At 38.9% G+C, this 27,812-nt stretch overlaps 2 protein-coding genes and 1 pseudogene across 3 annotated transcripts in view; 2 read left to right on the top strand and 1 right to left on the bottom strand.

Moving 5' to 3' along the window:
- The window catches only part of FBXO11 (F-box protein 11), a 78,048-nt gene extending 68,125 nt beyond the window's left edge, over window positions 1-9,923 (top strand). The window contains exons 13-23 of the mRNA XM_087823537.1: window positions 98-183; window positions 1,300-1,394; window positions 2,574-2,696; window positions 2,779-2,864; window positions 3,723-3,799; window positions 3,890-4,033; window positions 6,332-6,442; window positions 7,352-7,459; window positions 7,766-7,874; window positions 8,387-8,485; window positions 8,605-9,923. Of these exons, the coding sequence (XP_087679663.1) occupies window positions 98-183; window positions 1,300-1,394; window positions 2,574-2,696; window positions 2,779-2,864; window positions 3,723-3,799; window positions 3,890-4,033; window positions 6,332-6,442; window positions 7,352-7,459; window positions 7,766-7,874; window positions 8,387-8,485; window positions 8,605-8,734 (1,168 nt within the window). The 3' untranslated portion in view covers window positions 8,735-9,923. The remainder of the gene's footprint in view (window positions 1-97; window positions 184-1,299; window positions 1,395-2,573; window positions 2,697-2,778; window positions 2,865-3,722; window positions 3,800-3,889; window positions 4,034-6,331; window positions 6,443-7,351; window positions 7,460-7,765; window positions 7,875-8,386; window positions 8,486-8,604) is intronic.
- Window positions 9,890-27,812, bottom strand: MSH6 (mutS homolog 6). Of its 2 annotated transcripts, none has more exons than XM_016222148.2 (10): window positions 27,479-27,812; window positions 22,604-22,803; window positions 19,756-19,922; window positions 15,412-17,956; window positions 13,486-13,754; window positions 11,807-11,924; window positions 11,442-11,531; window positions 10,465-10,619; window positions 10,177-10,376; window positions 9,890-10,059 (listed from the first exon to the last, which is right to left on the bottom strand). In XM_016222148.2, the coding sequence occupies exons 1-10, from the start codon at window positions 27,748-27,750 to the stop codon at window positions 9,978-9,980; spliced, it is 4,098 nt and encodes a 1,365-aa protein (XP_016077634.2). In that variant the 5' UTR covers window positions 27,751-27,812; the 3' UTR covers window positions 9,890-9,977. The 2 variants fall into 2 exon arrangements, with proteins under 2 accessions (XP_016077634.2, XP_087679662.1); XM_087823536.1 differs by having other exon boundaries at window positions 27,490-27,775.
- Window positions 12,557-12,653, top strand: LOC148091630 (U6 spliceosomal RNA; annotated as a pseudogene).

The raw sequence follows: 27,812 nt of genomic DNA, 5'->3' as shown, positions 1-27,812 counted from the left end.
TCTAAGGTCACTTGACCATGAGTGGCCTTATAATTTGTATAAAACAAGTAAGCTTTGCTGAATAGATGCTTATTTTTATTATTTCATGTAATTATAGGGGAAATTCTATATTTAATGGAAATCAAGGGGGAGTTTACATCTTTGGTGATGGACGAGGCCTTATTGAAGGAAATGACATTTATGGTAAGCATGTGGTTTTATTCTATAAAATGGACCAGTTTGACACTATCCAAGTAGAAGTGATCCAGTTTTTTTTTAATTTTTCATTAAAGATTATTCTGTGATATTTATTCACTTAATAAACATTTACTAAATACCTACTTTCTACCTGGCAGTATGCCAGGTACCAGGGATGAAAATATGAATAAGGTAGATAAATAGTTTCAACGGAGTATTTACAGTTTCCTTAAATTCATTCCAGTGTTTAATAATTAATAAAGTATTGCTATGGTATTTGGTACTTTGGTACTAACTAGAATCGGAAAATACTTAATCCTCATTAAAACTTTTGAGCTCTTGCCCTAGCCAGTTGCTCAGTGGTTAGAGCATCAGCTCACAGACTGAAGGTTCCCTGGTTTGATTCCGGCCAAGGGCATGTACCTTACTTGCAGGTGTACCTCAGGTGCAGGCTCTGTCCCCGGTGCCCGGTCGTGTGGGAGGCAACCGATCCATGTGTCTCCCTTCCCCTCTCCCCCTTCCACTCTCTCCGAAAAGAATTGGAAAAATATCCTTGGGTGAGGATTAAAAAAAAAAAAACAACTTTTGAGGTATTTATTCAGCAAACCACTGGATGTCTATGTGCTAATGTTCCTGGACTCCCCTTTGCTAACACCTGATAATACATAGAGCTTACTCAGCTCCAGGTACTATTCTGAGTACCTTATCCAAATTAAGTCATATAATATTCACATCAGCCCTATGAAATAGATACTATTAAATGTCCCCATTTAGTGAACAAGGAACAAAGGCACGGAGAAGTGAAATCACTTATTCAAAGTCACACATGAAGTAGATAGAATTCCTGGAATTTAAAACTATGCATCTTGCCTAATGGTCTTTTCCCTTAACCACTATACCTTTACTGCCTACAATCCTTTGCATCTTTTTACACTTAGTTCCCCTAGTTTTGTCTTGTAATACTCATGGGCCGGGCCATAAAAGTACCTTTCCGAGTATTGCATATTTCACAGAATTGTGCTGTTCCTAAAATTCTAGTAAGAATTTTAACTGCATAATGCAAAGCTTACTATGTTTCACTAGGCGTTATATGTTGACATTGTAACTTTTACTTTTAAATAGGAAATGCATTAGCAGGAATTCAGATTAGGACAAACAGTTGTCCAATTGTTCGACATAACAAAATTCATGATGGCCAGCATGGTGGGATTTATGTGGTAAGTTAATGAATACAATTCTAGAATCTCATGCATCAAAACCAGTGGAGAAAAGGGGAGGGGACACAATAGAATATGAATCTGTGACTTTAATATTTAGACAATGAATAAGACTTTTATTCTCCCTGCCAGTATATATAAATGACTCTTAATTGTGTAGTGTCTGTAGTGTTCTATAAAACTCAGTTAACTGACTAAGTTTAGGCATAGGAGATATACCTAGATATTAAAGTTATTAATTATACTTGGCAATATGGGCTAAACTCATAGCAACAACTGACTGTCAGTCTAAGTTATATTTCTTGCACTGGAATTTTGCCAGTATAACTACTGTATTAATCTCTGAAGTTTTCCGAAAGCATCACAGTATCACTGAAAATACTAATAACACTAGACTTGAATATTTTTATCTTCTGAAAAAGCCAGTTTTCACTTGAATTTATGTTGAAACATAATTTGGCATCTTCCAAAATTTTAAAACCCTGTGAATGTCTTCTGTCACCATAGTGTATGAAACTGTTAAAACTGATTCAAGTAAGAAAATAATAAGATCCTAGTTTTTTAAAGATCTTTGTGAAAGTCGTTGTGAGTCTAATTTTTATTTACAGTTCTAGAAATACTCATGTGTTAAATCTTCTGCTAAAAATAAAAATTTTAGCAACCTAAGACCTTACCAGTTTGAAGTGACTTTACCAGTGATAGGTTTGAAATAACTATTAACTTATTAAATGAGAGATCTTCAGTTTGCTATATATCTTAGAATGAAATAAATTGTTTTGCTAAAAAAAAATTATATGCTATTGCTTTTACTGTAGTAGATTTAAAAGTTCAAAACCACATAAGGAACAGTGTAAAAACTTTGGGGGCCTAAACTTAGAGGCTACATAAAAATGTTATCATTGTCAGGGCACGTGCCTGGGTTTCGGGCTCGATCCCTGGTCGGGGGCGTGCAGGAGGCAGCCGATCAATGACAACTCTCTCATCATTGATGTTTCTCTCTCTCCTCCCCCCCATCCTCTCTGAAATCAATATTTTTTTTTAATGTTATCATTGCCTCATCTAGATAAAGAACAAGAATTTAAAAAATTTTTGTTAAAATTGTCTTTAAAGGGGAATACACTATAAACTATGTTTTGCTGGTAAAAGATAGATACTGTAATCAGTGTATCTTTTATTTAGCATGAGAAAGGACAAGGTGTAATAGAAGAGAATGAAGTTTATAGTAATACTCTGGCTGGGGTCTGGGTGACAACTGGCAGCACTCCAGTACTGAGAAGAAACAGGATACACAGTGGCAAGCAGGTAAGATTTTCTTGGACTCCTTTATGGGAAATAATTGTTTTGTAAACATTTGTCATTTGAAAATAATTTTTTTTAATTTTAGGTTGGTGTTTATTTTTACGACAATGGACATGGAGTGCTAGAGGACAATGATATCTATAATCATATGTATTCAGGGGTTCAGATAAGGTAATTGTTTTCACATTTGGCTTTCTTTGGGGCAGGAATGGGGACTACGTGGGGTATGTAGAGAAATTTTCTTGTTATTCAGTGCTTAGCCTCTATTCCTTTGTGTGTATATTCACACTGTCATACTCTTGGCTTAAATTGTCAGACTAGAACTTTTCTTGGACTAGCTGAGGACAGCATTCAGTGTACTCCATCCTACTTGGATAGTAGAAGGGTATATAAAAATACTTGTGAGCTATGCCTGGCATGTTGTAGGCACCTATAAATGGGAGCTTTTGATTTTATGCTATTTCTGTAAAATTAATAGTTTTTCACATCCCTTTCCTGTATTTTAACAGTTTTTGGAACTATAGTAGTCCTAATCATATAATTCAACCCTTTTACATGGGGAGTACATACTAATAATATTTAATCTTACCCTGTCTGAAGAGTTTATATGTTAAGAAACTCTGTAGTAGATTAGTGAAAGAACTTATATGCATATATGCATAATCCATGGACACAGACAATAGTGTGGTGAAGGCCTTCAGGGCAGGGGGGACACAGATGCTAGGTGGAGTAGATCCTTGGGGGGAAAAGGGAGATATCTGTAATACTTTCAACAATAAAGATAAGTTAAAATTAAAAAAACTCTATAGTAATAATATAAAGTATAGCTAAGTGTGTTCTGTGGGAAATAGAATTAAGCTAAATTAAATCAGTTTTTTTATTGACAGACTTTCAGAGCATTTTGAAGGACTCCATTGTATAGTTAATTCCTACTATGATTAATGTGTGTTTTTCCAGTGTTACCTCATCTAACACGGGTTAAGGGAGTAGAAGCAATTAAACTGGCATTGTTTTCTATTCTATCCATAGGACTGGAAGCAACCCCAAAATTAGGCGCAACAAAATCTGGGGAGGACAGAATGGAGGGATTCTAGTGTATAATTCTGGTATGTGTAATCTTTCATCTTTTTCTCGGTGCTGATAGTCTTTAGGAATATTCTTTCTAAATAATATAACCTGAATTTTTGCATTTATAGGTCTAGGCTGTATAGAAGACAATGAAATATTTGACAATGCAATGGCTGGAGTCTGGATTAAGACAGATAGTAACCCTACACTAAGAAGAAATAAAATCCATGATGGAAGAGATGGTGGCATCTGTATATTTAATGGGGGTCGAGGTATTGTTGTTAATTTTGCATTAGTAAAAACTCCAATTTTCCATTATTCTTCTTCCATATCTTTAACAATCAATGACATTGCCAATTAACATGTTGAGATGTGAATCTCAATTTTTTCCTTATCAAGTCTTGATATGGTTTAGAAGATTAGTGCCTAGAATTACAGGAAACAAATGTTTACAGAATTTTTCTTCTCTTTCTATAACCACCTTGAGTGTGCCAGTTGTTAGTAAGGCTTTTTTAAGGTAGCAGAATTTCTCCACAGCCTCTCTGGACTTTTTATTATTTAGAAGAGTGATATAATTATAATAAACTTCAAAGTCAAGTTATAGAACTAGGTGTGAGAAATTAATTGGTCTATAAATATGTGAAATGTCTGTAATAAGTATTGCTTTGTACCTGTTTACAACTATGTTTGTTGGAGAATGGAATTAATGAAGCTAAGGTGTGCCAGGTTTGGTATCCATAAAGGTCAGCTCACTTTGTATTGAGGCAAAAGTTCCACAGTCCCTGCCCTTTGCAAATTCATGTTCATGAAGAAAATGTCTAATGCAAATGTACCACCATTCCCGAAACATCAGTGACCCAACATTGTGTACTTACCTTATGTGGAAGAATAGTTATTACTCTGACATACCAAGACTTAATCAACAAAATTTACTGCTGCAACCAAGCAATGATGATTGACATAGATTATCCAGGAGTTTATAGTCTAATAATTCAATAAAGTAACATATCTGTGATAGGAGTGTTTACAAGATATAATGAGGAAACAATACAGAATGGTTGTCTTATTTGCAAGGTGCTGAGAAAAGATGCATGGAGTAGTTTCATTCTTGAACTGTGTCTTGAAAAATGAGTATTCACAGGAAATGGGGGTGGGAGGGCATGTGGGAAGCAGGCCATTCCAAGTGTAGAAAGCACAATTCTTTCACTCTTTCATTTGTCATTCCTAATCGAACACCTCTGTACCAGCCACTGATGCTAAAGATATAATGGTGAATAAAAGAGTACTACATCCAGAAGGTTTACAGTCTAATAGGGTGGCACATTGTAAACAAAACTCTAAATGAAACTGAAAGTGGTTTATTTAGTACAACAAGAGGTACTCGAAGTTAAGGCTGGAGAGGGGGCAGGGCCCAAAATCATGAGGCTTTGAATATGCCATATGAAGTTTGGACTAGGTCTTAGCAATAGCACTTGAGGTTAGTGGATGTGTGCAACAGTAGAGGCAGGGACCTGGAATAGTCTTTTCCAGGGGAAAAGGAATTTTGAGGTCAATACTATAAAATACCAGATGGGTGAAGTATCTACAAAAATAAAACCATGTTTCACATCTTTAGGGAACAGAGAAACACTAGTTCACAACTAACTATAATTCACTGTACATAAGTAGATTTTATAGGAGTAATACTAGCTAATACTTATTTAGTGCTATGTACTTTTACATGTATTAATCCTCATAATAACCATATGTGGTAGGTGATATATTGTACCTTTTTTAAAAATAAGGAAACTGAGACAGAAGGTAAGTTATTTTCCCACTCAGAGCTAGTAAGTGGTGGAGTCAGTATTCGAAGGCCTGAAGTCTGATTTCTTGGCTGACCCTTAGTAATTGTTAAACTGCCAGAAGAGAGAATTAATAATAAACTTGGTGGAAGGAAACTAAAAACCTTCCAGAGGAAGTGACATTAAGAAGAAAGAGTACAGAAAAGGAAATAATATAAACCAGAGGCATTAAGGATAAAAATATTCAGAGCATAGGTAAATGTAGTAAGTAGCTTGGGGGTTATATTTTCAAAGGCTTTAAACGGCAAGTTAATTTAATACTTTAGTATGAAAGCTTTTTAAGCAGAGAAAGGGACATGGTGGAAGAGTTGTAGGAACCTGGGAAAAATACAGTAGCAGCAGAGACTGGAGTAAAGGAAATTGATCAAGGAACCATAGTAATAATGGCCAGAAATAATCAGGACTTGAACTGAAACTTGAGGGTACAAAGGTTCTAAAAATATTTCAAAGGAATTAATTTTAATTCAGCAGTGTTCAGTGAGAGTCAACTATGTGCCAGGCACAGGGGATTTAATGGTGAGTAAACTAGACATGGTCCCTGCAACCATGGAACTTGAAATTTATTGGTTAGAATGGTTACCTACAATATTTTGCAATTTTTGGCGAAACCCTACCTTAAATACTGAATTACTAAGAACTTTCTTTAAAAAGAAACCTGAAGACCACCAAAAAGACTAGTAAAATTGGTTATATGCATTAGCCTTAATCTGAGGAAATATTTTATTATAGGTCTCCTTGAAGAAAATGATATTTTCAGGAATGCTCAAGCAGGTGTCCTCATCAGCACTAATAGTCATCCAGTCTTAAGGAAAAACAGAATATTTGATGGATTTGCTGCAGGTTTGTATTGTCTTTTGTTACCTATAACTTGTTTTCTATACATTAAAATGGTTGGTTTTTAGTATACTCTCCTCTGCTTAATAACTAAAGGTGTGCAAAGTATGCTACAAAAGTGGCTGAATGCCTGTCTGTTAACGAGAGTATCTATTCCAAGTTCTGGATTCTTCCATCTAAGAAAAACTTATAAAGAAATATTGCTCTTGCTGCTCAGTAGTAATTATGAAACATTAATTGGTATAGAATAAATGCAGGCTTTGTACCACTACCATTAGGAATACAGATAAAGTCAAGTTTTCTAGCCTTACACATTTTTTAAATCTTGGTAAGTGAAATCCAAGTATCATGCATGTATATTTCAACTTTTTGCTAGTGCAGTTATTTTTAATATTCCAAATAACCATCAAAGCTCCTTTTCTCTTTAGTACATAAACCAGCTGCATATTTCTAGGCACTATCCTCTTCTTAGTTTGCAAAGAAATTTTAAAATGTCATGATTAGTAGTAGTAGTAATGAACCATTTTATATTGTGCCATTATAGTTGATTTTATTTTTTAAGTATGTTTTTATTGATTTCAGAGAGAGGGAAAGTGAGAGATTGAAACATCAGTGATGAGTGTCATTGATTGGCTGCCTCCTGCACGCCCCCTACTGGGGATCAAGCCCACAGCTTGGGCACGTGCCCTGACAGAAGTCAAACTGTGATCTCCTGGTTCATGGGTCGACGCTCAACCACTGAGCCAAGCCAGCAGGGCTATATAGTTGATTGTTAACAGTAGAAAGTGAATGTTACTTTCAGTGATTCAAATAAACATTTGCATTTTACCCCCTAGTTAAGTTTATATTTGATTTCGGGTTTCTTTTAAGAAACTATATAAAGTGATGCATCTGCTATTTAAATTTTTACTTCAGGTATTGAAATTACAAATCACGCAACTGCGACACTAGAAGGCAATCAGATTTTTAACAACCGGTTTGGAGGCTTATTTTTAGCATCTGGTGTTAACGTAACAATGAAAGGTATGTTGGAGTCTACATTCTGCTTATAAATACATGAAATATGTCATGAAAAGTTAATCAAAAGCCACTGTTCGATAACTTGATTCTTTCGATCACTAAAGTTAACAACTCAAGAGAACTATTTTCAAAGGAAAAAGTTTTGGTTTGGCTTGTTCTAGTTGGAATATCTTGCACAAGGAAAATCTGTTTCTATTCTTAGCTTGACTTCATTCGTTAACGTCTTTTGACTTTATTAAAATAATCCTATAGTCTATATTTTTATCTTAAGTCTCTGACCTCTAGAATTTTGTTCTCTTTTTATTACAGATAACAAAATAATGAACAATCAAGATGCCATAGAAAAGGCTGTTAGTAGAGGCCAGTGTTTATATAAAATATCAAGTTATACCAGCTATCCCATGCATGATTTCTACAGGTATATTTCTAAATTATTTGAGTCCAGAAAATGGGGAAGATGGTGTTTTTCCCCCCTATACTGGCAAGAGCCAGCATTTTTAGATTTTTTTCCCCCCTTACATGTGTGAGTAAAGGCAAATTAAATTGGGTATTTGGCAGGGTTAAGACAATACAGCTTATTGTCCACATTGAGTTCTGTGATCAGTCCATTTGAGGGTCCTGTGTTGGGACCACAAATATGGGGAAAAGTACAAGTCACTAAGTGGGTGTTGACTCCTCTCCCCAGAATTGTTTCAGTAGTGCTTGGTAGAAGTTTCAGCTGCCTTTCTGCAACTTACAAATTGTTTTCCTCAGAAGATAGAGCAGGCAATCCACTTACTCCATTTTAGTCTTTACAGAACTGCGGGCTAGAGCCAAAAATTTTGGTTTTGATCTTCTTTTGTAAGCCAAACCTTGTAGGGTAATACAAACAAAATGCAGTTATTTTGAATAGCATGTTTAAGAAAAATAATGTAAGTTTTTACTTCCTAGATGTCACACTTGTAACACCACAGATCGAAATGCCATATGTGTGAACTGCATTAAGAAGTGCCATCAGGGACATGATGTAGAATTTATTAGACATGATAGGTATGTAGCATATTTGCCTGCTCTATTACACATTTATGCCCTAACCCCCTTCCTACTTGCCTGTTCTGTTACCCAATTATCACCCCCTCTCTAATTTTTGGGTTTTCATTTTGCTTTAGGTTTTTCTGTGACTGTGGTGCTGGAACACTGTCTAATCCTTGTACATTAGCCGGTGAGCCTACACATGATACAGATACACTATATGACTCTGCTCCACCTATAGAATCTAATACATTGCAGCACAACTGAATTCCTTCCCTAAAGAAAAGGTTCTGCCATTCTAACATCATAACTTAAAACATTTTTGGAAGAAGATTTAATACTTGCCCATGCTACAGGAAGAGACTGTATTAAAAATGGATACACGAGGTCAGTTGACACTATGAAGCTCAAGCTACCAAAAAGAAAGTGGCAATATATTGACTCAGGATCTCAAAGCTGGGTGTTTTAGCATTACTGTGTAAAGACTTTTGAAGGGACAGAAGTGAAGAAAATAAGCTGCAATTTTGTACAGATACCAACTTCTGAAAAAAAGCTGGTGTTTTTACAACTAGCATTGAATGCAGTCCAATTTGCAGTAGTACTCTTCAATAGACAAGCAGCTTTGTTGCTGCCGTTATGGACATGGGTACCAATTGCTTTTTGTAATATGGTAAAAAATGTGAGCTAGCACTTCTGCGTTTCTTTTTGATTTTTTTAAACATGTATTCAGATTGAGAAATATGATTTTAATGCTTTAATCTCATGTAGTTTGTTTTTTAATTTCAAGCAAAATCTTATTGTACTTGAATGTGCCCTGTTTTGTTAGCACACCTAGACTTGCTGTAACTGTACTCATGTCCCAGTATGTACGTTCTTTCTATGAAAGAGAAAACACTAATCTTAAATTATATCCAGCAATGTTTCTGGTATCCTTTAAGAAAAGTTAAGACTATTATTTCCTTCCCTTCCCTGTGCAGCATTCAGAATCACCCCTAGAAAAGTGAGTGTTTTAATGAGACTTCCTAGGAAGGGATGCACTGTAAAACAAAAGTATTCTTGTAACTCAGTTTTGTGAAAGGTAAAAACTACTATGTTTTAAAGTACACTTTAGAAAGTCTCTTCAAAACAGTCCTGTATTTGAACTCTGTTCATAGTTTTTTTTTGAACAGTTTAGACAAACTGCTGGAAATTAAGACAATTTCCTGCATTAAGCTGAGACAAGTATATATACGCCCTATACAGTTTCATAGCTTCCCTCCCCATTTATGTGTATTGGTGACAGTGGGTATAAACAGCCTGAAAGTGTATGCATGTACCATAACATCTAGACTTAATATATTGTGAAGTATTCAATAACCATTATGTAGAAGGTAGGTAAGAATTAAAAGGGTTTAATTTCCTAGAAAGAAAATGGAAAAATGGTCATTTTTAAAAAATAAAGTTTATTAGATCATAATGTTGTCTGAATTTACCACCTTTGTCAAAAAAGTTAACTCAAAGCTTCTGATGTCTATAATTCCTCAATCAAAGTCAGCAACTTATGGACAGCTTCAGCATCTATAGTCGACCTTTCACTAGCCAGGCAAACTTCCCTTAAAATTAAAAAAAAAAAAAAAGTTTTAGTTCATTTTTCACAGCGCATCATCCATCCCTCTTTACTGTTTTAATAAGGTCAGCTGCATGGCAAAATTATACCCGATTATAATTACCGAAATAATCGTAGTGAATGAGTCATCTTCTCAAATTCTCTTGCTTTTCTGTGTCCCTTCTGAATAACCTCCTCTGGAAGATTGGCAAGCCTTGCTGCATTAAAGCCATAGCTTTTAGGACAAGCTCCCTTAATGAATTTATAAAGGAAGGTAATAGTCTCTTGACTGGGATCTTCACATTCATTTTCTACCATACATGCCTAAAAATGAGAAATATATTCATATGCTGGCAATGGAAGTATCCAATCTGATTCTCTCAAAACTTCTGAATAAGCAATCTGCACATACCATGTGTCCTAAACGCACTGCAACATTTTGAGAATAATCTTCAACTAATGAATGGTAGTGGGTAGAAAACAATGTACGACACTTTATATTCTCAGCAAGTTCTTTAACAACTGCACTTGCTATTGCTGTCCCATCAAATGTTGCAGTACCTCTTCCTGTGAAAGTAAAACATGCATAAATTGCATATATCCCAAAAAAGGGTGTACCTCACAAAGGAAAGCAAAAAAAACCTACCACCACCACAAAAACAGGAAACAACAGTAACATCAGTTAAAAGTATTCTGTGTTTAGGACCTGTTTAGCCCTAAACAGATGGCTTAACCCTTGGAGTGGGGTGCATTTTTTTTTTTTTTTTCCCCCAGAGATGAAGGGAGAGGGGGAGAGAGAGAAACATCAGTGATGAGTCAGTGATCCGCTGCCTCCTGCACGCCGCTGGGGCCCGAAACCTGGGCATGTGCCCTGACCGGGAATCGAGCCATCATATCCTGGATCCTAGGCCGATGCTTAACCGCTGAGCCACGCCAAGCCGGGCGCATTTCTTTTTTTAAGAGTACTGCTAAAGCCCGGCCGGGCATGGCTCAGCGGTTGAGCATCGACCTGGGATCCAGGCGATCGGGGTTCGATTCCCGGTCAGGGCACATGCCTGGGTTTCAGGCTCAATCAATGACTCTCTCATCATTGATGTTTCTGTCTCTCTCTCTCCCTCTCCTTTCCTCTCTCTGAAATCAATAAAGATATATTTAAAAAAAGAAAAAGAGTACTGCTAAAGTACCACTGATCTTCAGAAACTTCCTGTTCTCCTTCAACAGTCTCATTATCCCCATATTACAGCAACTAAATTTAAATAGGATTAAGAAATTTAATAAAGACTTTCACGTTATCTCCAACTGTGGGTCTATGACACAAGGTGAGTCCATTCATATTCTTCTTTAAGATGTCTTAAAGATAGCCTTCCATTGGAAATTTTAATGTCTTACCTAATTCATCCACAAGCACCAGAGAATGTGCTGTTGCATGTGTAAGTATACTGGCAGTTTCACTCAATTCAACAAAAAATGTACTTTCACCTTAAAAAGAAAAAAAAAAATCACAAATGGGTGATCATTTTAAGAATCCTATTGCAACAGTAAATTCATCTTTTAGATTCGTGTTACTTGAATTTATCATGAGCTGCTCAGTGGTACTAAAGGTTAAATCTCATTAAGAGATTACTTACAGTATTCTAATAAATGAATAATGTTTTCAAATGCCTGAAAGCTTTCTGCTTCACATACAACACGTACACACACACACAAAATCAAACATCAAATAAAGCCTTATACAGGGAAAAAAAAAACCTCACCTGACATTATTCTGTCTGAGGCACCAAGTCTAGTAAATATTCTATCAATTGGTGTGAGCCTACACACCTCAGCAGGTACATAACAACCCATCTGGGCCATTACAGCTAATAGGCCGGCCTGTGAATGAGGGAGGAAAAGGTCTTTTATGACTGGTACTCAAGAATATCATATAAATGTTGAAAGACACATTTAGACATATCTATATATACACAGAAGACAGACAATACGACAAGCTAAACATTAATCTTTCCTAAAAACCATTATGTAGGAAGAGTCAGACACTGTAAAAGAAAAACCTTCACAATCCTAAGTAAGAAAAGTGAGGCTTAGAAGGCAAGAGGCTTAGGGCCTTAACTGGCTTTAACATCTCAGAGCAGGACACTAGTCAAATCACTTGGGAGTTCTTTTAAACATGCTAGAACCAATTCTAAACCAAATGGATTCCTTTCGGAGGATGGAGTCCTCCCTGTACATTTTTTTAAAAAAATATCTTAATACTGATTTCAGAGAGAGGGAGGGGGAGAGAGGGGGAGAGGGAGAGAGAGAGAGAGATCAATGATGAGAGTCATTGATCGGCTGCAGCCCGCAACCTGGGCATGTGCCCTGACCGGGAATCAAACCCCGATCTCCTGGATCCCAGGTCGATGCTCAACCACTGAGCCACACCCAGCCCCCAGCCAGGCACTCCCTGTACATTTTTGTTGAGCTCCCTAAGTGATTTGACTTTGACTTTGATTAAAAATAAAGTGCTTGCTTCAGCAAGATACTAAAATTGGAACAATACAGAGATTAGCATGGTCCTTGCACAAAGATAACATGCAAATTCATGAAGCTTTCCAAATTTTTTTAAGGTTGAAAACCACTATACACTATACTGCCTCTAGTGAGCAAATCTGGTGAACAAAAGTATAATACAGTACAGGAAAACAAGAAGGTCAACAAACATTTCTGTCATGGGCTCAATGTCTTTGTCATATACTATTTTTTTTCTACAACCCTTTAAAAATATGTCAATATGTAGGTCAATCTCTGGTGTAAGGACAAACATATACTGTCTTCCCTAAAAGTTCACAACAGTTACTAGAGGTCACAAATTTTATTTGCTTTTCTGTGTGAATAAGCCTGCCATGGTTCTTTTGTAAGTAAAGCTTCCTACAAATGAGTCTAACTGTCTAACAAGGACAAACCTGCAACATTTGTATAATTTTCATTCATCTACCTTCAGAGGAAATTAATTCAAGTCAAAAAACTTATAAAGAAATCATAATCTCCCTCTTCTTTTTAATATATTCTTTCCTTAACATCAGTTACTTGATGATAATACAATTCTCGCCCGTGTGGGCGTGGCTCAGTGGTTGAGCATCGACCTAAGATCCAGGAGATTGACGTTCGATTCCCAGTCAGGGCACATGCCCGGGCTGCGGGCTCGATCCCCAATGACTCATCATTGATGTTTCTGTCTCTCTCCCTCTCCTTTCCTCTCTCTCTGAAATCAATAAAGATATATTAAAAATATATATACAATTCTCAATTTTGTAACACAAGGAGTTCTCTTCGGTCCCTTAAGTTACTGATTGAATTCTATGTAATGCTATTTGAAAACAGCCTAAATATGTACTACATTCATTCTTACAGAAAGTCATTTGTAAGTTTAACAAAACCTTAACAGTCAGTTTACCTGTCTCATGAGTGTAGACTTGCCCCCCATATTAGGTCCAGTAACAAGCACACAATAAGCTTTGCCATTTTCTTCCTCCTCCTCCTCACAGCCTATTAGAATGTCATTAGGAATAAAGTCATCTCCAAAAAAAGTCTTCGTAATGCAGGGATGGCGTGACCCTTTAAGGTCTAAGAAGACGGCAGTGTCGTCTTTTGGTAATAGAATTACTGGACGACACATCGGACCATCGCCCCCTCGACTATAGTTAGCCAGGCACAATAAGACATCTGTTAAAGAGAGAGTCAAAGTAAGGTTCATTGTTTTTGAGGGTTTTTGATAATCAGAAACCCAACTTCTATAAAATGTTTTCCAAAACTGCTTTTTCAGTGGAGGTGGTATGTTCTACTTCCTGCTTAAACAGAAACAATAGGCATTCTAGTTAGTGACACTATCACTAACTGCACAATACAGTGTTTTCATTAACTGTAATTGAGTCATTAATGTGGCTTCATTATAAACTTTACAATTCTAAAGCTGAATATCACTTTTGGGAGAAGCAGAACATTCTCACAATAGGTACAATCGTTAAAAGGAAAAATAATTCACCAATTTGAAGACCTGTACTGAGGATTATTTTTAATTGATTTTAGAACGAGGGAGAAAGACATCAACTGGCTGCCTCCCACACATGCACTGACCAGGGATCAAACCCACAATCTGGGTACATTGCCCTGACCAGGAAGAAAACCCTTGATTCTTCAGTGCATAGGATGACACTGCAACCGAGTGTCATACTGACCAGGGCAAGGGAGGATTTTAATATACCCACCAAACTGTTTGAAACTGTATTGGCTTAAAGAAAAACCTGGCACACACAATACAAAAAGATACTGGCCCAGCCAGCATGGCTCAGTGGTTGAGCATCGACCTAGGAACCCGGAGGTCACGGTTGAATTCCTGGTCAGGGCACATGCCCAGATTGAGGCTCGTTCCCCAGTAGGGGGCGTGCAGGAAGCAGCCTATAAATGTGTCTCTGTCTCTGTCTGTCTCTCTCTCTCTCTTCCTCTCCCTCTTGCTCTCAAAATCAATTTCAAAAATAAAAACAAAAAGATATTATTCTATTCCTGAGACAGTTGGGTTCAGATCACAATTATGTTACAAATTTGGGTAAACTGTGGTAGCTATATTTTTAAAACACAAAAAACCTAAACTGTAAAACAGCAAAGGCTCCAAATAAGTTGGCCATGAAATATAAAAGAAAAATTTATGAAGCTGAAAAGGTTATAAAATAATACAAAACCCAGGGATCTTAGAAATCAATTTTAGGAAAGAAAGTGACAATTTGGGCTAAGAGAAAAAGGGAAGATTAAAATCTTTTGGAATAGATTCACTGAAATACAAAGAAGTTACGAAAAAACTAAAATTAAGTGATGAGTAAAGGGATAGTTTTAAATTAGTGTAACAAAAAATAGGAACAGTATTCATCAAAAACTAAAAATTGAAAACTGCCTCAGCCTCAGTCAGCGTGGCTCATTTGGTTGGGTGTCATCCTGTGCACCGAGGCCCCTGGTTTAGGGACACATGCCCAGGTTGCAGGCTTGATCCTCAGTAGGGGCCATGAAGGAGGCAGCTGTTTCTCTCTCTCCCTCTCTCTAAAATCCGTAAAAACGTATTTTTAAAAAGTTTTAGAAAGGAAATTGTCTCATTAAAAGTACTTTTATCTTTTATACAATTATTTAATAAGTTTCCAATGAACAACATAACTAGGGGCAACCTAGTCATTTTGCCTAGTGAGAAGGCAAGTACATTTTATACTTGTCAAATATATGACCTTGTTACTTGTGTTTTAGGGGCACTCTCCAATGGACTTAAATTTCAATGCACAACTGGGACTCAAGACATTACTAACCAAAGCCTTAGAAGCAAGCTTGTTGAAAGTCTTACCCAACACTGCGATGCACTCTACAGCAGCCTGCCAGTTCTTGTAATTTTTATCGAAGTTATAGAATAGTCGCCGCATGCAGTCCTTCAAGGATACATCTCTCCGTTCTTCCGCATTTATCAGATTAGCCAGCTTCTTCTCAATAGTTTTGGTCCAGTATCGTTTACAGCCCTTCTTAGTGGATTTCAACTCATATTCTTCTGGCAAATTATGGGTGATGAAATTCTCTGGAATTTCCAACTGGTAACGGTTCCTACCAATCCCCCAATAGACTATGGTTCTACAGCCAATTCGACTGCGCTGTTTCTCTAAATATTCCAAGAGGCTTTGCTCATTTTCTTTTATGTCAGCAAGAGCCTGGTCATAATCAGAGTCAAATCCTGCTTTGGGAGTAATCACTCCAGTCTTTCGAGCCTTTTCATGGTCAAAGGCTGTATCCCATCGGTTCAGTTCTATAGTTAAATCAGGAAAATGACCTTCAGAATTTTTAGTCTGCAGAGTAATGACCTGCTTAAGAATTTTAGACTTAAAGTCATCGATGACTTCTTCCATAATGCCTATAATTTTACATATTGCTTTAAATCCTTCCAGAGCAGAGAGAAAATCAATAATCTTTTTTTTGCTGTATGTAGTTTCTTCATACATTATAGCCCTGCTATCTGGATGTTTCTGGCTCCTCAAGGGAGACCCAACATTATGAATTTTACTCAGTAGTCTCTCAAGGTCTGGGAGCTTCTTTAGAAGATCTACAACCTCAGTGATTTTGTCAGGCACAACCATTAGATCTTCGATAGCATCTAGACGATCATTGATAGCAAAAGGGTTACACAGTGGGGCACATAGCCACTGCTTAAGGAGCCGCTTCCCAAAAGGAGTATGGCAAGTATCAATCTTCTCTAGTAGGGTACCTTCGGTAGAACCATTTGTTCCATTCAGAAAAATCTCCAAGTTGTTCAGTGTCACAGAATCTAGCACCATTCGTTGATTGGCTTTAGAAAAAACAGCACCAGGTCTTGTAGCACTGACCATGTCAGAATCCAAGGGAATATATTCTTCAAAATTAGCCATTGATAAAAGCTCCTGATCAATAAGGCATTTTTTGAGGTAGAAGACACAACCACCTAGAGCAGAGAGGGCCAATTCACTCTTCTCTCCTGGTGTCAACCCAATAGAATCAGCCTCTGAAGTCATACCTTTAAGCACTTGGGGTAACATCACCCCATTGTTCTCATTTAACTTTTCTGTAAAATATCCTTCTTCAAGCAGAGTTCTCAAAGTTTTGGCTGCATCCCAAAACTGGGAGCCTGGTATCAGACCTTCCTGAAGAGAAGAGGATAATGAGCCCTTCAGAATCATCTTAGTTTCTGTTGAGAGATTTCCTTTCTCAAACAAGACTTGGACTGGAGGGTAATGTGCCACCAGAGTCCTAAACCTGGAACAATGGCGATCATCTGAAAACTGACCTATGAAAAACTTTCCCAGTGAAGCATCAACAAAGCATACACCATACACTCGAGTGTGGCCAGAAGTCTCTTCCTCTTTTTCTTTGAGGCTAAGAAGATACTTACTGTAGTTCTCAGAGGGGTCACCTTCCAACACACTGTACGTCTGTGTACCCTTGGTAATGACCCTACAAATCTCCCTCCTCACCACTCTATCATGCTTAGATATATGTGCCATCTTTCGGCATCTTGCCTCCATCATTTCTGGGGTCTCAGTCTGTTCCACTCGTGCTACTTTATAGCCCTTCTGGACCAGAGAATCTGAGTATCTGCCAAATGCAATTTCAGGGAAACCAGAATGGGCCCAGTTGCCTTTCATGAATACCAGCCCTAGTTCACTGACTCCAATAAGAGCATCCATGTGGTACAGCTCATAAAACTTCCCCACCTTATAAAATATGACAAGATCAAAGTTCTGAGATTTAATCTGCCACCACTTCCTCATCCCAGGAGTACAGGAATTAAGGAAATCCTCAGGGACATACAGTGTAGATGCATCAAAATCTGGATGATCGGGTCGCCTCCTGTGCACATCTCGTCTTTTTTCCTCCTTAAGCCATTCTAAAGTTTCGTGATACCAGACAGTGGGGCGACTGCTATCATCACATCCTCCACTAATGTGGGCTTGGGATTCGGAACTTTGCGGGGCAGAGAAAGCACACAAAGTACTCCTGGTTTCTGATGAAATGCCAGTTGCTCGTTTTTTGACTGGGGGCATTTCCTTCCTTGAACTTTTCCTTTTGAGAGAGCCATTGCCAGTCACCATTCTCTTCCTCTTCGGAGCAACTTTGACAGAGCTGTGAAGGCCTTCACTGTCACTATCCCCCACTCCACTACTTATTTCATCACTGCTTCCTTCCTCCTTAGCGTCTGGCTTGAATTCTACATCAGAGCCACCAATGTCGCTCTCAGAGTCTGATATGACTCTCCGTTTTTTAATTTGGCGGCTACTTCTCCGAGATCCTTGCACCTTAGGCCGAACTTCCTCTTCACTCTCAATTTCATTATCTTCTTCACTCTTATCTGATGCGTAAGTTGCACCTACCTGGCAGGCAAGGAAAGAGCACTTAAAAACAAAGCAAAATTTGGAAAAGTGCAATACTGCTGTGGAGAACCTCAGTACATTTCAACTTCATATACCAAGAGAAAAACCAACCTTCAAAAATGAAAACAATTTCCTTTCTCAAGGAGTATCAATTTCAGTTTCATCTAACATTAAAACAAATATCACACTATAAGATTAAGTGATTCTGTCATGACAGTTCTATCTTATACAACAGTGACGTAGCATGACCATATGTATCACAAATACCCATAAGTGATATAAGTCATAGCTGTAGAAATAAAATCTTTAAATCTCCTTCTGTTATCTTCCAGGGTTACCTCTCTTCTACAGATAAATGTATTATGAAGGTTATTTAGCATTATATATATATTTTTTCTTTTTCAATCCTCACCCAAGGATATGTTCAGAGAGAGGAAAGGGGAGAGAGAGAAAGACATCGATTGGTTACCTACACACCCAGACCAGGAATCAAACCCACAACCCTTTTGGTGTATGGGACAAATCTCCAACCACTGGGCCCGTTTTATATATTTTTTAGTATAATAAAGCAACAAGTAATCTATACCGATTCTGGTCCTTAATCTTCCACAAACCAACTGTATCTTCTTAGGCAAGGCACATCTACTTACCATGGATCTCTATTCACATGTGTACGGCTAAATGATATCTGTAGTTACCATCCAGTTCTAAATCTGGTTAATGTTATGACCCCCTGGACTCAACTTCAAAATTAAAAACTTTTCTTTCATTTCTCCTAAAATACTCATTATGTTAATTCACATATTCCCCCATCTATAAGACAATAGAATAAAAAGTAAAAATAAAACTTATAGATGCATCTTTTCTTTTTAGCACATATCTCATTAACTAAATAAGAAAATGTTTTGCCCAGCCAGGCGTGGCTCAGCCGTTGAGCGTTGACCTAGGATCCAGGCGATCGGGGTTCGATTCCTGGTGAGGGCACATGCCCAGGCTGCGGGCTCGATCAATGACTCTCTCATCATTGATGTTTCTCTCTCTCTCTCTCTCTCCCTCTCCTTTCCTCTCTCGGAAATCAAGATATAATAAATAAAATTTAAAAATGTTTTAAATGAACAAATTGTTTGTTTTACATGAACAAACTATTTGTTCATTTTAACAGGATTTAATTCACTCAAATAGTGACCATTGACATTTGAAAGCAAGGTTGTATTTCAAGGTTATTCAACCTCTATACTTTTTAATCCAAAATAGAACAAAAAGTATTAGAGGAGCCCAGCTGGTGTGGCTCAGTGATTGAGGGTCAACCCATGAACCAGGAGGTCATGGTTTGATTCCCAGTAAGGGCACATGCCCAGGCTTTGGGCTCAATCCCCAGGAGGGGGTGTGCAGGAGGCAGCCAATCAATGATTCTCTCATCACTGATGTTTCTCTTGCTCTCCTTTCCTCTCTGAAATCAATTTTAAAACAGTACTAGAACATATAAATGGAAAATTAATTTCCTAAGCTTACTATCAGACACCATGACCAATTTTAACACTATGGCCTTACCATCTCTACTTGTTACCACTATAGCATGTGTCTTCCAGCAGGCTTGAGAACTTAAAGAAAACAGGGTGCTAGGCCGCAGGACTCTATGTAAATCTAACTTAACCTACAATTCAGGGAAGTACAGAAGTATATATGCATAAGTACTAAAGTATATACGGATGTAAAACGAGAGAGTATCATTTTAATATGCCCTCCACCCCCCTTTTCCATCACTCTCCTAGCAGAAATAACTGTTTGCAATGTCTCACCTCCACTTCTTCCTCCTCTGGTTCTGAGGGCTCATCACACACTGCCAATTCAAGCCTCTTAATCTTGTCTTTATTCAAGGCTTCATCTGCACGTTGCATTGCTCTGAGTATTTCAGGTTTTCCACTGTAAAAATGACCTCCTTTCTGGGCTTCCTTTGATTTTGAACCTAAAAATATATATTTATAAATAAGAACTGTTGGCTGGATAGCTGGTTCAACCAACACTTGCCCAAATGAACAAGAATGACAACAATCAAGTATAATTTTTAATATACCGTTATTTTTCATTAATATAGATAGATCAATAAAGCCCACAAGGAAGGAATCTTCAGGGTAAAACTACTATGAAACTGAAATTACCTATTTTACTTCCTTGAACTTGTATCACCCAGGACCACTTAGTCTCTCTTCTGATGACCCGGAACTGTAGCCTAACCAAACAGGTAAGGCATACCTCTTCAGGTGAGGCATGAGACGTCAAGAGGTTTGTCTTGAGACTCTTTTTTAAAAAAATATTACTTTGGGAAGGCAAAGACTACACACAATCAGTTAAGTGAAGCTATAATATTAAAAATAAGTTTGTCACCCAGCCAGGCGTGGCTCAGTGGTTGAGCATCGACCTACGATCCAGGAGATTGAGGTTTGATTCCCGGTCAGGGCACATGCCTGGGTTGCGGGCTCGATTCCCAGTAGGGAGCATGCGTAAGGCAGCCAATCAATGACTCTCTCATCATTGGTGTTTCTATCTCTCTCCCTCCTCGTCCTTTCCTCTCTCTGAAATCAATAAAATATATATTAAAAAAATAATAAAAAATTTAAATGAATAAAAATAAGTTTGTCTCCAAGGCAGTAAGGATATATTTTAAAATAACCATAATGTAAGGGACCCTAACATTTTGGGAAGGCAACCCAGTTCAGATTTTAAATGTTCAGATTTTAAATGTGTTAATTTTTTTCAAAACAGTAGCTCTGCTTTAAAGTAAAATTCTTCATGTTTCATTTTAAAAAGCTGTAATATTATATGACACTTCTATCCACTGAGCAAGGTTAGATGCAGAATATCACTAATCTAATGGTACAAAATTATTTAGTTCTTTCCCAGGAGTCATAACTAGGAATGTCTGTTTCCTTCTGCTCAAATATAACTGCAATTGGAAAACAAACCTGAGTCTAAATTTAAGACAGCCAAACTTCACATTATTTCCTTTTCTGTATACTAAAACTAATAGGACATCCTAAATTTCCATGGATTTAGCAACTTTTATGAGCTGCCTAAAATAAAGCTATAATTTCCCATTTCTCTAAAAAGCACCAAAGCTACAAAATGCAATAATCAAATTCACTTGGAAAGGGGATCTGAACTTTTCCCAAAGTGCCTACTGCAGTTGTACTTACCCTAAACCTATCTAATGACATCACTGCAAACCTCTACTATATAATTCTAAGGACTGCCTCCAGCCCCCAAAAGGCCTTTTTTTAATCCACAATTCTCTGCTGATTTATTCAGGTTTTACAACAATTTGGAAATTTAAAAGGCAAAGAGCTTTGTGCACAGGGTAACTTTAGCAAATAATGACAACATAAATGGAAACTTTTATCTCTTTTTAAAGTCATATGCCAAAGCTGTGTTTAGAATCTCAAAATTACTCCTGGAAAAAGACCTCATTCATCACTGGGTCCAACTGATTTTATGAGTAAACAGTATCAGAAGTAAATTACTTTGGCCCTGGCCACTATGGCTCAGTTGGTTGTACATCAAAGGTAGTGGGTCCGATTCCCAGTTGGGGCACATACCCAGGTTGCAAGTTCAAGCCCCAGTTGGGGCGTATGCAAGAGGCGACCAATCGATCTCTCACATCTGTTTTTCTCTCTCCCTCCTCTCTCTAAAAATCAATTGAAAAAAAGAAAAAGTCCTAGCTTGGAAAGTCTGAGGATAAGGGATAAGGGCTTGTTGATGCTTGAGTGTATAGTCACTGTATTATGCAATCATACTGTGCATGCACTATAGATTTCAAGAGACTGACAAGGTGCACGAAATTAACCGAAGTGAAGCTACACACATTACTGTAGTCTGCTAGTATCTGTGATAAATACGGCTGGACCTGGGAAGAGAAAGTTAAAGTTCCAGAATTTTGATACAAAAATGAACTCAAATGTGCTCATAGGTGAGGATTTTTTTTAAACTTTTTCTTTAATTGAAACGGGGGGGGGGGGGAGAAGGAGGCGAGGGGGGAGAGATAGAGAAATACGATTTGTTGTTCCACTTATATGAAACAACCAATGAATGCATATATATGTGCCCTGATCAGGGATTGAACCAGCAACCTTGGTACACTGGGATGATGCCCTAACCAACTGAGCTACCCGGTCAGGGCATAGGTGAGGATTTTGAAGGCCAGGTAAGCATACATCTCCAATTGTCCTAGAAAATGCCATTGATCTATATGCTATGTATCCTGATTAAATTGCATTTCTTTTTGATCCTTTAAAAAGATGGGCACAGTTTAATTTACCCTTTTCATGTCTAAATTTGATATTTTGGTCCAAATCATGAGATCCAATTATGAAATCGTCTTTCCTTTAAGGGCATGATATTGCTGTAAGTTACTCAAAAGACACAAAAATTCCACTCCACACAAACTAGCTGAAGACCAGATGCATCTGGTCCTCCTTACCCATTATCCTTTTCCCATGCTAAAGCTTTCACCCCATCAGTCCTGCAATTTATTGAAGTAAAATACACTTAATTTCACTGTATGGGAGACACTGATACTTCACGTGCGCGGGCTCTGTCATTCTCATACACACATACACACACACACACACACTTTTAAAGTGACTCTCTTACCTGTATATGGCTTTAATAGCCTTCTGCTAACCCAGCCCCTTGTTGGGCTGTCATCAAAAAACTGTACGTGAACTCGGGCAGACTTCCCTTTCTCACGGATGAATGTTCCATCGAAAGGGTGGTTGTAAACCAGGCAAGGCCACCAGGGGTAACCCTCCAACTTGGCCCAAACCAAATCACCTGGTGAGAAGTCACAAGAGCTGTTGCCAAAAGGAAATAAATAACTTGGTTAATATATCTGGTAAAATTTCATTAAAGGTAATTACCTACAAATAAATAGTTCCAAGGAAGGTATTGTTGCAACTCCTCTGAAGTCTTCTGGCATTAATATTCAAGCATAGAAATTCTAGACTTAATGATTTTTTAAAATCACCTTTTCAAGCTATTTTTTTAAACAATAAGCAAATATCACAATACATAAGGCATAAGAAAAACACAAATATAATAAATTCTGGTATTAGGGTGAGAAATTTTCTCAGAAACTTTCAAAGCTTAAAAACTATGGCAAAATTCTGCTAGAAAACTGATGGCAGGAAAAAGGTATAGATTCAATATACATTGCTCTTCAAATTACAAATCATACCTATACTACTATATGGTATATATCAGGAAGTGAATCTAACCCACAGTATTAATAAAATACCAAGCATGTCCACTATGTAACTTGCTAATCATATTAAATATTACCTCATTAGACTTTGCTTGTACTCTCCAATTAAGCTCCTTTATATTCCAAACACTACAAAAGCTATCTAGGTACACTACTACCCACCTGCTACTAAAAATCTAGTTTTATGGGAAAATTCAAGTCAACAGATAAGTGCCCAAAATAACGGGGGTATATGCCTACAGACTCAAAACAGATTCAATCTTCACAAAAACTGATTTAGCCCTGAAAGCTTCCTGAGAGAGAGGAGAAAAGGGGAGGGGGAGGAAGAATCTAGGTAACAGACTAGAGAATCAGTGAAAGAGAGGCCACAAAGCTGAGTAAACCCTGCTCAAGTACTATATATACCAGACTTTCTAAGCCTACTTAAAGGTTTTCACTGAATACTAAAAAATAAGTATATTACAAACAATATTTTAGACATTTTAGAATAGTGATTATTAGTCAACTGAGGCCAACTTATTCAGACCCAATCATGCAATTAAAGTATTCCTTTCTTCAAAATATGTGAGCACAGAAACCAGAGCATGACCGGCTGGTGCTTGTCTCAAGGGCTTTGATAGTACATAAAGTCTTCTCTCAGTTTATAGAAATCTATAGCAACCTGTACAAGTTTATAAATACTGCCGTCAAGCTCACCACATAGGTCATCTTCAAACAGGAAGCTGTCTGCACAATTCAAAGTTCTTACCACAGCTTCTTCCTTACTAACATACCCATTAATTGCAGGAGACCGAGACCCTTATCACTGTGCATCACTGTAGGGACTGATTTGTTTACAAACATCCCTACTGTGAAGCAGGCTTTCCCTTAACTCAGGCAGATAGCCACTGAACCACAAAGCCTATCACACTGGTATCAGAAAATCACACGCTGCCCCAGCCGGATAGCTCAGTTGCTTCGAGCTACACCAAGGTTGTCAGTTTGATCCCCAGTCAGGGCACAGACAAGAACCAACCAAATGCCCGGACGGCATGGTTTAGCAGTTGAGCATCGACCTATGATCCACCTATAATCCAGGAGATCCCGGTTCAATTCCCAGTCAGGGAACATGCCCGGGTAGCCAGGAGGCAGCTGATCAATGACTCTCATCATTGATGTTTCTCTTTCTCTCTCTCTCTCTCTCTCTGGAATCAATAAACTATATTTAAAAAAAGAATCAACCAATGAATGCATAAATAAGTGCAACAACAAATCAATGCTTCTCTCCTTCTAAAATCAGTATTTTTAAAAAAAATTTTTAAAGCCTAGTATCAAATGCCCATCTTTCTTGAATACCCTGGAAATGGTCCCCATAGTAAGAGGTCAAATGTAAGTAAGGCTATGTTTTCACATTGTTTATGCTTTCCCAGGTCTCCTGAGGTCAGACCTCAAAAAACAAATAGCAGGCTTGCTCTCTCACTATTCTTCCTTTCCCTTCCTCCTCTCCTTCCCCCTAAGTGCATTACCTTTGCCTTTCTCATAAGCTCCAAGGGTCCTTCTTCTGCTTCTGTAACTTGTTTCCTGAGCTTATAAAGCCCAGCTGGCTCACTTCTACCTCTGTAACTTTCTAAATAAACTTTCTTATAATTTGCAAGAAAAAAAAGCATATGCTCCCTACTCAATATGTAAAGCACAACCTTACAATAAATGTCTGTTTAACATGGATGCAGGAGGAATCACTTCATGTTCAAGTAAACATTACTAACACCATGTACTTCTCACCATAAAAATAGTCTGTTATGGAGGATGCATACGTAGAGGAGGAAAAATATGTTTCCCTCTACCTTTCTGAGTTCTTGACTGAAACCTGTAATAAAAGATTAACAAGAGAAAAGCAAACAAAAGTCTAAGGAAGTAAGGCTTTTAAGATACTAAGGAAAACTCAGTAACTCCCAGAGACAGCCCATCACCACCTTAATTATCACCTGCAGTTAAAGACAAAAGAAAGATGGAGGGGCAGTTAAGGAAGGTTACCAAGAACAGAAGAGTTAACAAGGGTAAGGCTGTTACGCAGATTTAAGGCAGTGCCTTCCCCATTAAGAGATTTGTAAATTTCCTCTACAGAAGAATAACTTCTACAGTTTCTCTTATGCCTGATATTCCTCAAAAATAATCAGCTCAAAATAATTTTTATGCCAAAGAGTCATATTCTGAGGAGGCACATCCTGCTACTCTTCACACAACTATATAAACTGCCTAAAAGGGTTGCTTAAATGAGGGTAACACTATAATTACACTTGGACTTTGAAAAATCTGTAGGACACCTAAAACTCAGGACATTTCAAGTCAGCTACTCAGGACCACTAATGAACTCTCTGATCTTGGGAGTTCTTTGGTGGAAGAAAAGGGGCCACATAATAACCTGACAAGCTCAGGGAAAGCCTGCATGGCAGGCAACCTTACAAACTCAGAGACCTAACTCAGTAGCCACAAAGGATGGGCTGAAATTAAAACTTATTAACTAAAAGCAGTTTTTGGTGGGTAGTCATATCCTAGGCCAGCATCTTCCCTGACAAAGGTGAATCTTGAGCTTAACCGACCCTGTCTATTGTCTTTTTGTATATACAAGAATATATCTTAGGAATGTCAAAGTACTTTTCCTTTTTCCCGGCCCCTCAAAGCACAGGAACCTCTCTGTGGAAACCACAAATCCCCTCATTGTTACCGAGTTCATTGTTGACTGTTAACTATCCTATAACCACCTATGTAAAGAAGTATGTGTCTATCATTTTACTTTTTATCCAATCCCAGAAATTTCCCCACTTTGCTTTCTTCCACCTTCCTATCTATCACCAATGGATTTCACGTAACTCGCTTCTTCTGATTGTACGAAATAAAGTGCAAACCTGCCCTTCTCTGGAGCATTATCTCAATCTGTTGAGATTTTGTTTCTCCGCAATTGTTGACAGTTTGGCTCAAAAAAAAAAAAAAAAAAAATCACAAAACTTCTCTATAGGTTTGAATGTTTCTTACATTGACATGGTATCTTCTGAACCTCTATTTCTTCATCCTTTCAAATGGCTACCATTACACTTTATGCCTAAACAATACCTGGAATACAATAAATGTGAGCTTTTCAAGTCACCCTTTATCTGACAAAGAGCAGCCAAGCCCTGGATTAACACTGAACGGCCCAGAAAACAGTCCACTTCCAGGCAGGCTTCACCACAATCTCGTTGGTACATCGCTGCCCAGGGCCAGATCAAGTATTTAGAGACTCACTCTCAACTCCGAAAAAATTATGGTGCCCCATAAATGACATTTTCTTCAACTCCACACAGACTTCCACGAGTGTCAAAATTAATAGATTCTAGGGTGGGTGGAGGGGTAAATGGTGATGGAAAAAAATAAGATACAGAAAAAAATTAATAGATTTTCAACTTTTCACTTGTTTTGGTGTACATGCTATCTACCCACGGGATGACCGAGGTGGATCCCAGCACTTTCTGCTCCCCCCAACCCTGCCCCGCCCCTACACTCGCAATCCTCACGGGGACCAATCAGACCCCCGGTTCTGCCGTGAGACACACCTACGGCGCCCTCAGCTAGGGGGCCACCCACTCCGAATTCTCACAACGCAAAAACCCAGGCCCGGGCCTGTTACCTTAGCGCCTTGGCACCGGAGCCTCACGTCCAAACATCCAGTGAGTTCTCCGGACGTCTCCTGGGGCCCTGATTCACTGCCCCAGCTTTGAAGGGCGAACCTTCTCTTGGCACCCACTCGCTGGACGCCGCGCACCCATGCCCTCCAGGATGCCAGGGTGCATCCTCCCGCAGGCATTCCTTTTTCCCCGCCACCCCTCCCCCGCTCCGGGCAGGCACCACCCTCTCCCCGTCCCGGCTATGCACCCCGAAAAGGAGCGTGCAAAGCTTTCTTTCCAACCCATGCCCAGTGCTTCCATCTCCCCATTCTCCCCCGTAACCCGAGCAGCTTGCGCTTCCTCTCCTCCACCCAGCCCCCCAGCCTAGCGGAATGCCTCCTCTTTCTTCCAACTCTGCGTCTCCCCTCCCCCTCCCTCCTGCAGCCTATTTCCTCCCACCTTGTTTACAATCTACACCAATGCCACAAACTCAGCCCCGACATTCTTTCAAGCCAAGTGTGCAGCTCCACCTCCCCCGAGCCCGGGGCCTGGCCGCAGCCCCCGCCTCCAGGCGAGCTCCCTTCTCCGGGCTCCGCGCGTCCCGCCGCCCTGCCCCAGCCTTCGAGCCCCCCCACACCCCGCTACCTGGAGGAGACTGCAGGAGCTGTCGACCTCCGCAGCCCTCCGTTGAGGTTCCTCGGCTGAGGCGGGGACGCGGAGCTCGCCAAGGGCCCAGGCCCAGGCCCAGGCCCAGGCTCGTCCTCACTCCAGGCCACATCCCCGCTGGGGAAGGGGGAGGCCGCGGTGGCAGCGGCAGCGCCGCCTTCACCTGAGGCCTTGCCCGGGGCCTTGCTGGCATTACTCAGCCCCGCTGGAGACTTGGGGAAGAAGCTGTACAGCGTGCTTTGTCGCGACATAGCGACGGACAGCGAGGCCCAACCGCTCTCCCGGACAGAGCGACTACCCGCACAGCGCCGAC

This window comes from Miniopterus natalensis, chromosome 13 (assembly GCF_054644295.1).
Source record: "Miniopterus natalensis isolate mMinNat1 chromosome 13, mMinNat1.hap1, whole genome shotgun sequence".
Lineage (NCBI taxonomy): Eukaryota > Metazoa > Chordata > Mammalia > Chiroptera > Miniopteridae > Miniopterus > Miniopterus natalensis.
The sequence above is the reverse complement of the archived record's forward strand: the minus strand, read 5'-3'. Positions and strand labels throughout refer to the sequence as shown.

What these genes read in the sequence shown, in the direction of transcription:
- MSH6 (XM_016222148.2), bottom strand. Translation starts at nt 27,750, where the DNA reads ATGTCGCGACAAAGCACGCTGTACAGCTTCTTCCCCAAGTCTCCAGCG. An exon ending in GCTCCTGCAGTCTCCTCCAG is followed by an intron (nt 22,804 to 27,478) that starts GTAGCGGGGTGT and finishes TTTTGGCAACAG; the next exon opens with CTCTTGTGACTTCTCACCAG. An exon ending in GGTGCTTGTGGATGAATTAG is followed by an intron (nt 10,620 to 11,441) that starts GTAAGACATTAA and finishes TTACTTTCACAG; the next exon opens with GAAGAGGTACTGCAACATTT.